The sequence below is a fragment of the Abrus precatorius genome, unplaced genomic scaffold, assembly GCF_003935025.1.
Source record: "Abrus precatorius isolate BTA unplaced genomic scaffold, Abrus_2018 Scaffold5, whole genome shotgun sequence".
In the NCBI taxonomy this organism is placed as follows: Eukaryota; Viridiplantae; Streptophyta; class Magnoliopsida; order Fabales; family Fabaceae; genus Abrus; species Abrus precatorius.
Window position 1 is genome coordinate 1,166,858 of NW_020874395.1, and position 15,162 is coordinate 1,182,019.

The following is a 15,162-nucleotide window of genomic DNA, read 5'->3' on the forward strand; positions in this document are numbered from 1 at the left end:
TATAAAAATTTTAAAATTTGAATTTTTATTTAGGATTTTTCACGAATGTTTTATCCCAGATTTTGAATTCTGAGTATATTTTAGAGAGATGACAAAGTGCACGAAATTTTAGATACAAAAGTGATTATAAAAGATAAGGAGAAAAAAAAAATATTTTATTTTTATATTTTGGTCCAACTGTGTAGGCTAGCAAGTCATAAGCAAAGAAGAGTATGACGATAGAAACCTCAACCAGTTAAAAATTGATATTTGACCCCATTCATCGTCGGCCAAATTTAAAATTGAATGGATGATGCTGACACTTAAAAAATAACATATATATGCTAGTTATTTAATTTAGGTAATTATATTTTTTAATATTTTTATAACTTTTATAATGCTAATTAATTCAACTGTTTAATTATTTTATAATAATGTACATCAAACTTTATATAATTTTAATAATTGTAAATATTTTATTCAAAATTTAATACTTTATATTTAAAAACATATTAACTATTAAAATAAAGTAATGTAATTGAATATTTATAAATTTAAATATTTAAATAATTTTTTACAAAATTTATTTATTTGATATAAATATTTAAAGTAATGATTAATTTGTTTATTTTTATATTTTATCTAAAAAAATTAAATCGTTGAAATTCAACACGTTAATAGATGGTGACTCTATGTATAATATTCATTATAAGGGATAAATAGTCACTCAAATTCACTTTGAAAATCAAATTAATTTTATCTTATTGGGGCTTCACGTAATGATGCTTAATTGTTTAAACTTAGCACCTTTACACATCATAAAAACAGTTCAATCGGTTTCATTTCCTGTCTTTTCCTTGACATGTCATTATCTTATTGTTTCTTCTTGCAAGAAAACTTTGACATTTGGAGCAATAAAGACGAGCAAGGAAATGAACTTCTAGCTCTTTTCAGTCATATCTCTAATATATTAATTTATAATCATTATAAAAAATACTATAATAATTAATATATTATATTGTTAAAAGTAAATTTATAATATTTATGCTACCAACTTGGTTCCTGTTAGATAAGTATTATATATACTAATGAAAAACAATCCTAATGCATATATATATTTTTGTTAGTATATCACAAATTTTTAATACACTTTGCACAACTGTTTGTATGATGCAAATTAAGACCCTTTTAATGTACAAAGATGTAGTTTGCTTGAAACCTAAGATCACTGTTCTAAACACTAACTGGGAGCAGACAACACAAAAGCATACTAAATGGATCTTGGGAATGTGCTATTCCAATTATAATTGGACTTAGATTCATTAGATCATCATGAATGATTATAAACTGATTTCATTCAAATAAGGAGAAAAAAGAATAGGTTATTTAATTCATTGTTAGAATAAAATCAAAACATTAGATTATAGCATGTATGAAAAAAAATACGTATCTGGAGTGGTGTCTAGGAGTGAAAAAGACGAGTCGAATTATAGAGTAGATTGATGTGGACAACCAGAAAAGGGTACCTCTTCACATGGGGTTCTCTGTAAGGATTCTAACATCACATGACTGTGCCTAACTCAACCACCAAGACAACATGCAAATCCCATAATGTATGTGCCCATATTCTGTTTCTTTTGCATTCTTGTTCTTGTGGGGTTTGATGGATAAAATTGGGGTTTATAGTATACAAAACCACCGAACCAAATAACACTAGCAACCCCAGTTGTGTTGTTTCTCACCATTTTTCTAACCCAAAGAGTATATTGTGCCTTCAGTACTTGCTTTTAATAAAACTTTTGTTCTTCTTTGTCTCTCAAACAATGGACTTGTCTCATGCATGTAACTAACACCATCAAAATCTCAATTCGGATAAGAACATCATCATTTTTTTTTTCTCTTTTGGGTTTCGTTTTTGTTTTTGTTCTTGTGCGTTTTTAGCTGTTCATTAGGACTTATCGCCTATTGTTGTTTTGATATAAATTGATAAATATGACGTACCGTAATGGTTAGATAAAAGAATAATTATCCTCCCGTGTCTCCTGTAAAGTGTGAGATGAGTATAGTAAAGAAAATAAACGATAAAAATAAAATATGTAATAAATAGTATAATAAAATAAGAAGGGAAAAAAATATAACCAGAATATAAGATAAAGAGATGTGAGAAAATCATAATTGTTAAACTAATAAATTGCTTAAACTTAAATTCTTAGACTATGTTTGAGAGTTGTATTTAAGAGAAAAAGAAAAAAGAAATAAAGAGTTAGGAGGGATTAATCTTTAATTGAAAGTTACTTAATTAGAAGATAAATAGTTTGAAATTTTTGAAACATACAAAGCTTCTCAAAGCTAATTATTTGAGTTCTTCTAATTTGAAAGTTTCCTGACACCTATTTTTTTCTACTCTTTCATAATTAGTATTTTAATTTTTTTTAAACATTAGTTTTTCAAGTGAAAATTCTTTTAAAAAAATTATAAAAAAATTTTAATTTTAATTTTAAAAATAATTTTTAAAGAAAGAAAAATAATTATCTTTTATAAAAATAAAAAATATAATAATATTATATATATATATACTTAAACTCCTTCCATTCTCAATATTAAATATCCAAACAAATAAAAAGTTTAACCTCTTTCTCTCTCTCTTCCCCTCCTCCCCTTTCAAATCTTTCTTTTTTTACTCTTTCTAAACTCCTAAACAAAGTCTTAGTCAGTCTATTTGTAAAATGATTAACGCATTGCAAGTTTAAATTTTATGTAACAAAAAACTAGTGATTAGTCAATATAAATGAATTGTATTTATCATTAATATTTTGTATGACTTAATATTTTTTTTTTATAATAATTAGAGACTACTCTATTTGAAGCATAAAAATTACTTAAATAAATTTAACTTTTAAAATAAAATCATTTTCAAACACAATTAAAAATACAATCTTAATCAAAATACAATCAGTTATATGTTAATTGTGTCAAACTCTAAAAACTAAAAAAGTACTTGATAATGGTTATTTAAAAAAATTAATTATTTTGAAAAAAAGTAAAATAAATATTTTACTTTCTAAATTAAACAAAATTCAAAATTAAGGATATTTTGGTAATTTTATAATAAATTTAATATTTTAAATATAAGAGATGTTTGTAGATTTTTAAAATGAATAAGTTTACTCCTTTAATACTAAGTTTCAAATTGCATAACATTAATTTTTAGAGTTTCTTTTATACTTACCTACTTTAAGGGAAAAAAAAGATACAGATTTTGATAAAGAAGTTTTAACAGGTGAAAAAAAAATATAAAAAAATAAATGTTTTCTTACAAGTTTAAAATAGTTTATATTCAAAGAAGTTAAATAAAAAAAACTTTAGAAAAATAAAAAAGTATAAATTATTTTAAACTTATAAAAATATTATTTTTTATATTAATTTTTTTCTCTTGTAAAATTTTTTCTAAATATTTATTCAATTTGAGCCAAAATGTTAAAATTCTGAGATAACTAAATTTTGCTTTAATGTGTTTCAATGATTATATTATTCTACAATTCAATTATTTCTAAACCAACCGATAAGGAATGTCTGAATGCAGTAGTAACGATAAGCTAATTATTCTGCCTAAAAAAAAATTAGATAGGCTAATTAGTATAGAGGAACTTATAAAGGTACTTTTTACTTAAAAGTAAGCTTTAAGATTACTTTCTAACATTAATTAAAATAATTAAAAAAAATTATGGTAATTTTATTTTTTAAAATTTTTTAATGACCTAATTTTCTTTAATATGATAATAATTTTTATGTAACATTTCTTTAGTCAATAATAAAAAATAATAAATTTATTTTTGTTGAGATATTGTTAAGTTTAGGTCAAATTTTATTAATTTTAACTTTAAAAAAATTGGAAGTTTAAACATTATTAAGACATAAATTTTACATCAATAGTTTATCTAAATAAAATTTGTATGTTATTCTTATTTATCTATTAAATTTGCATCGTTCTTAAATGCGGTAAAATATCAATATTATATTCCCTTTTTTCATGAAGTCATTTTCTTATGTTGTAACATATGTCATAAAATTTTACATTATATCAAATCAATTAAATTATATTAATATTCATTTATTTCTTGATTAAGTATTTAAATAAAATTTACTTTTACTTTCCATAATTTATTAGTCAATACTCAAAATTTTTAATCAACATTAAATATACTAGTATTTTTTTTGTAAATTTCAATTAAAATCAAATTTTAATGTTTCTAAGTGAAATCAAATCAATATTAATTTTTTTCTTAGTTAGTTATTTAAATAAAAAGAAAATTAATACTTTTTTTATGTTTAACAAATTAGAATTTCTTTTATTAACGTTAAATTTAATAGAATATATGGAAATGGTAAAGATGATCAAGTCAAATCAAATTTCAGTCATGATCATTTTTGTTTTTTTAATTTGTATCAATCTAATATTAATTTATTTTTAAATAAATTTTTTTTCATAGTTTTATAAATCGACTTAAATTTCTTTAATTAATGTTAAATACAATAAATTGTTTATAGCTTAAAATAACTTTTAAAATTTTAAAGGTTTATAAGTTTTAAATATCTGTATATTTATATTTATTTTAATTAAAAATATTTTATTATAATTATTTTTAATATATATTTAAAAACACAATAAAAGAACTTATATAATAATTTTTTATTAAAATTTATTAAATATTACAAAGTTTAATATATTAATTATTTTAAATGTTATACTTTTAATAAAGAAAAGTTTATTTTTTAATTAATCATCATTTATCCTTAGACACAAGTTAAAAAAATAATTTTATAAATTATAAATCACACAGATACAAACTATATTTATTACGGTACTCATAAATTTTAAAAATATTTTATATCTTAAATTAACAGTAATAATTGTTTTAATATTTTAAAAATATGTTTATAATAAATCATTGACCTTTATTATATTATATATATATATATATATATATAATATGATATTTAAAAATAATTATTTAATAATTTTTAATCTTTAAGACGTTATAACAATTTACGCAATCTTTGACCTAATTATATTTTTATAACGGTGATTTTGAACACCGCGTCACAACCTAATCCCACCGACACACCTTTTTATACCAAACCAGGGCCACAAGAACAAGATACCCTGTGAATTCTAAATTTACGCAAAAACAGGTTCCTTAGAAAAATATGTTAAAAATGAAAAATATTTGAAGAAGAAAAAGTGATAGATAACACAATGTAACAAAAAGAAAAGGGTAAAAAATATTAAATAAATGTTAATATTATATGAAATTTTATAATTTATCTTTTGACACTAAAATTTGCTTTGTTCCAAAACCATGTATAAGGCTAATTGATCGGTGCCATTTTTATACATTAATCAGATCCACCATATTTGGCTCTGTTGTCCACTGCCCAACTTTAATTTGCCTCAAAATATGCATTAAACTTAAATGAGAAAAATTATTGCAACATACCTTTTTCTAATCCACTCTCTATTATTCTTAATTTAATATTTTTTATTTTTAATAAATTTTAATTAATAACAAATAATATATTAGATATTATGCTACTAGTATTCCTCTTATTAACTTTGTTAATGGCATTTATACCTTGCAACTGTGAAAAATGTGCATTAAGCTATAAACAAAGCTGCACCTAAAAAGAAAGAAAACCAATAAAAAAAAAATTGGTGTGAATGGATATAGTTAAAATAGGAGTTGAACACCCAATTTTGTCAACTTGCACTTGGCTAGTTTGACCACACATCAAATTAAACCCCAAAACACGGCATCAATGATGGCATAAATTTTCCCTTGCATTTGTCCTGTATGTGGCTACTATCAGAGGATTTGGCTTCACTTTATGTTTTCAAAACAAAAAATTTAGATAATTATAGATACATTGCACACACTATATAGAATGTATTTGATACATGATACTTCAAATACATACAAAATTTCAAGTAGAGGGTGTCGTGCAAAACTCACTCAATAACGAAAATAGTATCACAAACCTCTCTTATGCCAAAACTCTTATTTCCTCCACCTCAATCATATGTATCTTTGAATATTTTAACTTTTTAAATATTTATCACCTTTAAAAATTTTAAAATATTACTATTTTCATCAATATCTTCATTTATTGTACAACGTGTGTTACACGTTAAAAAGGGTAATGCTAAATAGAGGGAAAGTTACTTGCATTTAAAATTTTTAACAAATTTGTTAACGCGTATTAATAATTAAACAAATCATAAATTAATGCAAGGAACCAAGTGTAATATGGTAATAGGCAGGCGAAATAATTGAAAAATGTTAATAAGTTACTCTTTATGCACGTATCGATATAAAAATATTATAATGCAGAAACATCTGAGTGATGAGAGAGAGAGAGAGAGAGAGAGAGAGAGAGAGTAAGGAGGGAAATTTCTGTGGGGATTCATAGACACGCAAACACTGTGCAAATCTTTCATACAGCAGACAACAAGCATTTCCCCTTGTGGGGGGATCTGCACTTTAGCTGTATCCTGTTGTCACCCCCAGAGAATCAATGTTACTGTGTGGTGCAGGAGTAATTCTTCCTGGTGCGGTCCCTTACGTGGCTAACAAAAATTGGTCAACATCCCAGGCTGTTCTGTTACAGAGCATGCTAATTAACCAATCAAATGAGACATATCCTAACATAAAGTGGATTAGTGTATATTACATTATTGCTTATTTGCTTTCACCCCATGTAACAAAAATCATATTTTTAAGCTGTTCTTACCTTGAAGCACTATTAATACCTAGCTTAAGCCTGTCAAAGTGGTTCTCTCTCTCTCTCTATATATCTATTATTCTCAAATTAGAGTACTAAACTTAGAATTGCATTAGAATTTCTTATATTTGCTTGAATTCAGGTTTGAAAACCAACAACAGAAGAGAAACTCCGATATGAGAATGATCCTTTTGGGTTTTAATTTCTCATTTGTTCATACATTGATGATGATGTTGAGGAAAACTCTCTGATTACCTTCCATTGCCATTGGTGGCCATCGACCCTCTTCTCAAAATCTTCCTTTTCTTTTTCATTCCCAAGAAGTCAAGTACGTACCTAGGAAAAAACAAAAACATAGTGAGGGAAAGAAAGTGTGATGGCACCCAATTCAGTTGCCGTGACAACTGAGAAGTCTAACAATAATGACTTCACCTTGTTACAAGTTCATGATTCGGATTCTCCCATGTTTCCAGAGAAGCAGAAAGCTACTAGTCCCAAGCAATTTACGTGGTTTCTTCTCCTTAAACTTCACAGAGTTCTGACATGTTTGTCATGGTTGACCAATGGTCTCAGAGCCACCTTTGCTTTGGTCAAGAAGCGCATTTCATTGGCTGACATAAGCGATGAGGGGCCTAAGAGCAGAGGAAGGTTGTACAGGTTCATCAAGCTCTTTCTTGCTCTCTCAATTGGTGGCTTGGCTTTAGAAATCATTGCTCATTTCAACAAATGGAACTTGCATATGATTCAACCTTGGGAGGTTCAGGGTTTGGTGCATTGGTCCTATGTGGCTTGGCTTTCTTTCAGGGAAGACTATGTTGCTCCTCTAGTCTTGTTGGTTTCTAAGTTCTGCATTGTGCTCTTCTTGATTCAGTCCCTTGATCGCCTTGTTCTCTGCCTTGGGTGCTTCTGGATCAAGTATAAGAAGTTGAAGCCAACCATTGAAGAAGATGCATATGATGTTGAGGATCCTTCAAGCTTCCCAATGGTCCTTGTTCAGATTCCCATGTGCAATGAGAGAGAGGTAACAGAAAGCAATGATGCAACTTACTCACTATGATAATGAATTGTGATATTCTTGCAAATGGGTTATGTTTATTGGTTGAATTTCTTACACTAATGGGGTCATCCTAGGTCCTAGCTTAACCTAGGAATTGCAGTTTGTCTTATGATTGGTAATTGGTAGCCTAATTTAGACATGATTTTCCACTTTTACTTCCAAAGCTGAAACATTTTTGTGTGGTCTAATATAATTAAGGTTTATGCACAATCCATTGGTGCTGCTGCTCAACTTGATTGGCCAAAAGACAGAATATTAATTCAAGTCCTAGATGATTCAGATGATGGGAATCTACAGCTTCTCATCAAAGAAGAAGTTTCCTCTTGGAAAGATAAAGGGGTCAACATTGTGTACAGGCACAGATTGATCAGAACTGGGTATAAAGCTGGAAATCTTAAGTCAGCCATGTCATGTGACTATGTCAAAGACTATGAATTTGTGGCAATATTTGATGCAGATTTCCAGCCCAATCCTGATTTCCTTAAACTAACCATTCCCCATTTCAAGGTAGGTGCCATAACTATAAGCCAAATAAGGACAAGAGAGAGTTTATTCTTTGTATGGTCTAAACAAATCCCTCTAAAGATTCTTGTGGCTTTTCTTTACAGGGAAAACCTGACTTGGGTCTAGTTCAGGCTAGATGGTCATTTGTGAACAAAGATGAGAATCTACTTACAAGGCTCCAGAACATCAACTTGTGCTTTCACTTTGAGGTGGAACAACAAGTCAATGGCCATTTCCTAAATTTCTTTGGATTCAATGGAACAGCAGGTGTTTGGAGGATAAAGGCTCTGGAGGAATCAGGAGGGTGGCTAGAGAGGACCACAGTTGAGGACATGGACATTGCAGTCAGAGCTCACTTGAATGGGTGGAAGTTTATCTTCCTTAATGATGTCAAAGTTCTATGTGAATTACCAGAGTCTTATGAAGCTTATAAGAAACAACAACATCGATGGCACTCTGGTCCAATGCAGCTTTTCCGGCTATGTCTTCCTGCCATACTAACTTCCAAGGTCTCATTATTTTTCAGCTCTATTTAAACTTATTATAAATCTTTATTCTGTGAAATGTCTATAATTTTCTAACTCTTATTTGCTTCTATTCTATGCAGATATCAGCTTGGAAGAAGGCTAATTTGATATTTTTGTTCTTCCTATTGAGGAAACTTATACTTCCCTTCTACTCATTCACCTTGTTTTGCATCATTCTACCCTTGACTATGTTCATACCTGAGTCTGAACTACCCCTTTGGGTGATATGTTATGTCCCTATTTTCATGTCTTTCTTGAACATCCTTCCATCCCCAAAATCTGTCCCTTTTCTGGTTCCTTATCTTCTCTTTGAGAACACCATGTCAGTGACAAAGTTCAACGCCATGATTTCTGGATTGTTTCAACTAGGAAGTGCTTATGAGTGGGTTGTGACAAAGAAGACTGGTAGGTCCTCTGAGTCAGATTTGTTAGCCTTGGCTGAAAGAGAATCAAAGTCTTCAAATGAAGAGAAAATTCTCAGAAGGCACTCAGAGTCTGGCTTGGAACAATTAAGCAAGCTTAAGGAATCAGAATTACCTTCCAAGAGGAAAAGAAACAAGCTCTATAGGAAGGAGCTTGCACTTGCATTTCTTTTGCTCACAGCATCTGCAAGAAGTCTTCTATCAGCACATGGTGTTCATTTCTATTTTTTGCTCTTCCAAGGATTGGCATTTCTAGTAATGGGTTTGGACTTAATTGGTGAGCAAGTGAGCTGAAATAAAGGCATGGAAATTGTTTTAAACACCAACACATGGTTTAGTCCATACTTCAGTTGAAGTTCATCAAGATACAACTGTAAGACTATACATCAGCGGCCAAGAAATGAGATATAGAGTAACGTTGATTGTCCAATCATAAAATATAAAGAATAATGAGCATCGAGGATCATAGATAAAAAATGTAATTTTTTTTTTCCTATTACATTTTTGTGTAGACTTTCTCAGAGAGTGATGGTTTATTGGCTTTTTGTGGATTTTCACTTATGTAATTGTAAAGCTTTAGGACTAAGAAAACTATTGTTGGAACATAACTGTATTTACTTCATCGAAGAATAGCTTGTGAAATGAGTAACTTTTTCTCTCCAATTGCTTGTGTTACTATTAATTACACGACAATGCCTACTGTATCGCTTGTCTTTTGATTAAAATGAAAGGGGAAAAAAACTGAAGAAAATCTTCATAATATGGGAAAAAAATTTATATTCTATGCATTTTCCTACTCATTAGTTACAAGCATATACATAGAAGGCAAATTGTGGCATAATAAAAGCACAATGTTCGTTTAAATTAGCATTGGTATAGCTCAATCGAGTTTTTACGCTGAATGCACTGATCTGATTTGTAAGAAGAGAATATTATTCTTACAAAAGTTGTTTTACATCTCATACAAAAATACAAAAGAACAAAAACATGTCATTACTTATTTTATTTATTATAAAAAAGGTTGAAAGTTTTGTAAAAGAATAGAAGTACCTGTTGAAGCAAATAAATTTTCTTAGATAACATAGTTGAAGTATTCTTTTTGAAGAACGTCTAAAAACCTGGTCAATGTAGCAGAACACATACAAAATCTTAATATAATTATAAGGTGAGAATTTCCACAACCTTAGTTAATACAAATATAAGGTGGTTTGATTCTAAAGGATGGGTTTTAAGCATTTGTTAGTGCAACAAATTCCTCTTATAATAACTATCTCTTCTATTAAAATGTCCCCCTACGCTGAAAAAATAGAGAAAAGGAATAAAACATTGGGCTGTTTTTTGGTCAACCATATAAATTGGGCTTAAATTCTGTTCCATGTGGGGTTAGAACCAAGTCATAGCCCACTACAAAATTAACAATGAAATGGGCCTTCATATAATCAGGTCATAGCCAACAACACTACGCTATTGACAAAAAAACAAAAACACCTACGCTACACACGACAGCAAAGTGCACTGTTACACTTTTTGTTTGTCCGTCGTGTCCTGACTCTGTCGCTGTCATTCAACGTTGCTTCTTTCTTTCTTCGCTTCAAAGTTCAAACACTCATACTTCGAAACCTTGGCTTCTATCACTGAGAAAGTGATTCTGGAACTGGGTTTGATCACTGTATAACGTTAACTCAAATTTTGAGTTATTTGCTGACATGATTTTTGTTGTTTGATCATACCCTTGTGATTGCAGTGTTGCAATGGCTGAGGAAAAGGACGCTTTCTTCGTTGTAAGAAAGGGGGATGTTGTTGGCATCTACAAGTCTTTCAGTGACATCCAACTTTTACTTGCATCTTCTGTATATATTCTTCTAACCTTGTTATGTTCTTCCATGATGTAAAGTTTTTGTCTTTGGTCTTTTTCTCCATTTGGGTAGGGATGCATTTTGACATTGAACTTCTAAATGGAGTTTCTTCACAACTAGATATGTATTAGGCTTCTATGGTTGGCTTTTGCTTTTCAGAAACTGGCATTTTTCTTTGTTTATTTGGTTTGTGTATTCTAAGCAGGTACCTGGTGACTCTCTAAGTATTTACAAAGGGTTTTCTTTACCTCACAAAACTGAGGAGTACCTTGTCTCACATGGGCTTAAGGGAGCCCCTTATTCTATCAGTGCTTCTGATGTGCATGAGGGGCTTTTTGGAAGACTTGTTGCTTGCCCTTATCAGGTTTGAGAATTAATTTGTTCTTATTTTTCCAATACTTCCTGAAGATTTTCATATATATGAGGTCAAGGCCATTTTTCATGTCAAAAGTATGGATGTTGTTAACTTGAGCTTTATGCATAGATGCTCATCTGTAGTTATCATTAGTTCTCATCACGGTTTAGTGTGTGTTTTGGTGAGCATTTGCATGATTTGAGATGATCTTGATTTTGATTAAAATTGATTTTGAAAGTGAACTGTTTTATGTTTGGAAACCTTTATCGCAAAATCAAGTTTGCAGTAAAACTTGGTATAAAACTCTCAACTTAAAGCAAAAGCTAAATGAGAGTTGCTTATGCTAGAATCACATTTAAGGTCATTTTCCTGCTTGAAACATTTTGTAAACTTTTTTTCAAACTTGTATTTAGAATAAACTCATGGTGAGATTGACCAAACTCATTTGCAGTACAAAATATTTGGATAAACTACTTTTCTTTTTTGTAACTTTTAAGGCTTTAATCTCGTGTAATTTATGTGTCTTGCAAACTTGCGACTGATAAAAGTCTAACTTAAAGAGGAGATGGTTTTTGTGCAGGATCCATATTCTGCCCAAGGAAGATCTGTTGATGTGAGTTCATCATCAAAGATCTTGCAGGGAGCCATTCAGTTTGATTCTAGTGTAAGTTATCAACATTGACATATCCTCAACAGGGGACTCACACCTTAATATTACCACATAAATGCTATTGATTTTAGTGAAAACACATTTGGAGCCTCAATATAACGTTATTTGTAGGATGTGAAAGTTAAATATAACGTTCCTGACTTCTCCTGTAGCCACCTGTGCCCCCTAAGATCCAATCTAGTAACATTAGCACTTTGGTCTTACAGTCGTAGCTGTTGATTTTGTCTTTGCCATTATGTACTATTTTCTTTTCTTTCTTGTACAGAAGGTGGTTGGATCATCTTCATTTCCAACAAATTTACAGAGGCATCATTCATTAAGTGGATCCCAGGCAGAGTTTTCTACTAATGTGAGTTGGTTTGGTAATGCTTTGCATTGCTAATTGCTGATATCAGATAGACTCTACATCATAATTGTGAATGCCTGTTCTAGTTAATTAATATATTTTACAACCTCCATGTAATTTAGACCTCCCTTGATAACGTGTCATGTAGTTTGTGACTGTCCAAAGATCTGCAAGTGGTAATGCATATATCTGTTCTGCTAGTCATAGGATTGTAATCTACTAATAAGTTTTGGCTTTCTTACTTAAGTGTTGCTGTGTGGAAATTGTGGAAATTTAGTTGATTGTTAATTTATCGTTGTCTCAACTTTAAAAATTCAAGCATCCTATTCTAGCATTAATACATGCATATGCAAAAGTAACAATTACTGTAGCTGAATGCTGATGGCTGCAACAGCAATGCGTGATAAAATATTTCGCAATGCACTTGGGGCCATTGAGCCAGTGCAACAGTCAAGACAAATGTCCTGTTTGACACTATATGGGGTGCTCTGTTTTATCATTTTGGGATGAATTGTACTAGGAATCATTTGTTATTTTGGAAAAGCAATAAATTTTTACCCTGCCTAAGACATTTTATCAACTGAAAGAATTTGTTAGACCTCTTATCTTTGATTGAGATCTGGTAGCACAGGTGCATATGATCTGATGGCCTTTAAATTAAATGAAATGTTTCACAATTCTTCATTTGAATCAATGATTTAGCCTTCTTTCATATCCATGGCCCTTTATTGTTGGTCACTGGTTTCCTTGCATATGATGCCATGATGTTCTTTATTGTTTTCTCCACTTCCTTTTGTGTTGGAATATTTGGCTTACTTTAATTGTTAATATACAGCAAAAAAATCTGGTATCTCTATTTGCAGCTTTCTTGTATCCTTGAGTTTGATGGCGCTTCAAAAGGAAATCCTGGACCAGCTGGTGCTGGAGCTATTCTGCGTGCTGAAGATGGGAGCAAGGTCTCTACTGTATGCAACAATTTGTTTTGTCATTATATTGTTTTCAGAATGTAGCTAACCACTATGTCTATTCTTAGGTCTATCGATTGCGTGAAGGGGTGGGCACTCAAACAAATAATGTTGCTGAATATCGTGGTTTAATTTTAGGACTGAAACAAGCCCTGAAGAAAGGATATAAGCACATTCGTGTCCAAGGAGACTCCCTGCTTGTCTGCAATCAGGTTTGTTAACTTTTTAGAGTATGCATTATTTTTAATAATTTTTTCAATTTCCACCTTATCTGCTTACCTCTTGGTCTGTATTTCACTACTTAAATTGTATCTGGGTTGTGATTTTGAGACTAACAATTATTCACCAAATAAAAGAAAAGAGATTTACCAATAATTACTCCTCAGTTTTTATACATTTTCTTCAGATCAGTTTACTGTCTTATATGATTGCTTATGCAACAGATTCAGGGTTTGTGGAAAATCAAAAACCAGAATATGGCCTACTTATGTAATGAGGCCAAGAAGCTGAAGGATAAATTTCTGTCATTCAAGATCAATCACGTTCTTAGGGTAACCGCCCACTTTAACGTTTAATTAGGACTAATTGTTCCATCCCCTTTTGTGGGTAGTGTCAAGTGAACATCTCTGGATTGACAAAAGATGGAGATTGATAGGAATCATTTATGATTTTTTTAATTCAAGTGCCTACCTCTGTTTGATCCAAATGATTGAGTTACTAAATTTTATAGAATTGAAAATGCTTGCATCTATATATACGATTCCTAGTAGTCTGTCTGTGTACAATTAAGATCACTTGTATGTGAAGATTTACATGCAGTTTAGTTCTCATTAATTTTATATATTTTTTAGATGACAACTCCCTTATTTTTTGCCTCATTGTTTGATATTTTGTTTACAAAATGCTTTTGTTGATGTTCAAGGAATATAACTCAGAAGCTGATGTTCAAGCAAACCTGGCCATAAATCTCAAAGGTAAGACTGAAGGCTCTTATGAGTTCCCTATACATTTCAATTGTTCTTTTCATTATAATTACAAAAACACGACTTCATTGAATTCATTCTTTCGTTGGATCCTAAACTTTTGCAGCTGGTGAAGTTCAAGAAGATTGTCAGTTGCTTTAATGCTCAACTGGCAGTGTGCTTGTGCCCTTTGCTTTCAACTTGGGTGCATTCTAGCTTTAACAAAGAACCCAGTTAAATTTCTAACAGTGCATACTGGGGTGCATTTTTTGTATAGGACACTGCGAGGCATAGATAGATAAAAACAGTATTTTGTCAATCTGAATTTGCTATAACATGAAAAATCCCCACCACCATTAATAGCTTTAAGACTTTCAAATTGTGCATGTTTCTGAATCTCTTAGTATTTTCTGTCTTCATTAACTTGTTTTGACTTAAAACTCTTGCTGTCTGTAGTAACTACGTGACTGATGTTTGCATCGTGGCATGAGAAAATTCCTTTGTTTTAATATTATTCGTTGTCAGTAACTATGAAATTAAGATATTTATATAATGCTCTATATACAAAAATATAATATGAAAAGGGATTTGACAGTTTTTCTGTTTTATGGTGTTGCTTGATGGTAATTTCATGCATCTTTAAATTCGTAATCATTCAACAAAAAACTTTTTATCCATTTCCTTCTGAATCTTTGATCAAAGTCTCATTTCCCATTTTTTTTGTGGGTGAATAGAGCTT

At 30.2% G+C, this 15,162-nt stretch overlaps 2 protein-coding genes across 2 annotated transcripts; both read left to right on the top strand.

Annotated features, from left to right (window-relative positions):
* The first annotated feature begins 6,771 nt into the window (after positions 1–6,771).
* LOC113867775 (xyloglucan glycosyltransferase 4) lies at positions 6,772–9,929 on the top strand. The gene is made up of 4 exons (XM_027503240.1): positions 6,772–7,780; positions 8,015–8,323; positions 8,425–8,829; positions 8,928–9,929. Exons 1-4 carry the CDS (start codon positions 7,136–7,138, stop codon positions 9,561–9,563), a joined length of 1,995 nt encoding a protein of 664 aa, XP_027359041.1. The 5' UTR covers positions 6,772–7,135; the 3' UTR covers positions 9,564–9,929.
* Positions 9,930–10,847: 918 nt separating this feature from the next.
* LOC113867516 lies at positions 10,848–14,668 on the top strand. The gene is made up of 10 exons (XM_027502895.1): positions 10,848–10,938; positions 11,014–11,119; positions 11,331–11,489; positions 12,061–12,144; positions 12,416–12,499; positions 13,360–13,452; positions 13,530–13,673; positions 13,905–14,012; positions 14,384–14,435; positions 14,551–14,668. The coding sequence occupies exons 2-10, from the start codon at positions 11,021–11,023 to the stop codon at positions 14,583–14,585; spliced, it is 858 nt and encodes a 285-aa protein (XP_027358696.1). The 5' UTR covers positions 10,848–10,938; positions 11,014–11,020; the 3' UTR covers positions 14,586–14,668.
* The last annotated feature ends 494 nt before the right edge of the window (positions 14,669–15,162 follow it).

Coding starts and splice junctions, on each gene's coding strand:
- LOC113867775 (XM_027503240.1), top strand. CDS start 7,136: ATGGCACCCAATTCAGTTGCCGTGACAACTGAGAAGTCTAACAATAAT. Junction 7,781..8,014: donor CCATGTGCAATGAGAGAGAG/GTAACAGAAAGC, acceptor AATATAATTAAG/GTTTATGCACAATCCATTGG. Junction 8,830..8,927: donor CTGCCATACTAACTTCCAAG/GTCTCATTATTT, acceptor TATTCTATGCAG/ATATCAGCTTGGAAGAAGGC.
- LOC113867516 (XM_027502895.1), top strand. CDS start 11,021: ATGGCTGAGGAAAAGGACGCTTTCTTCGTTGTAAGAAAGGGGGATGTT. Junction 13,674..13,904: donor CCCTGCTTGTCTGCAATCAG/GTTTGTTAACTT, acceptor CTTATGCAACAG/ATTCAGGGTTTGTGGAAAAT. Junction 14,436..14,550: donor CCTGGCCATAAATCTCAAAG/GTAAGACTGAAG, acceptor AAACTTTTGCAG/CTGGTGAAGTTCAAGAAGAT.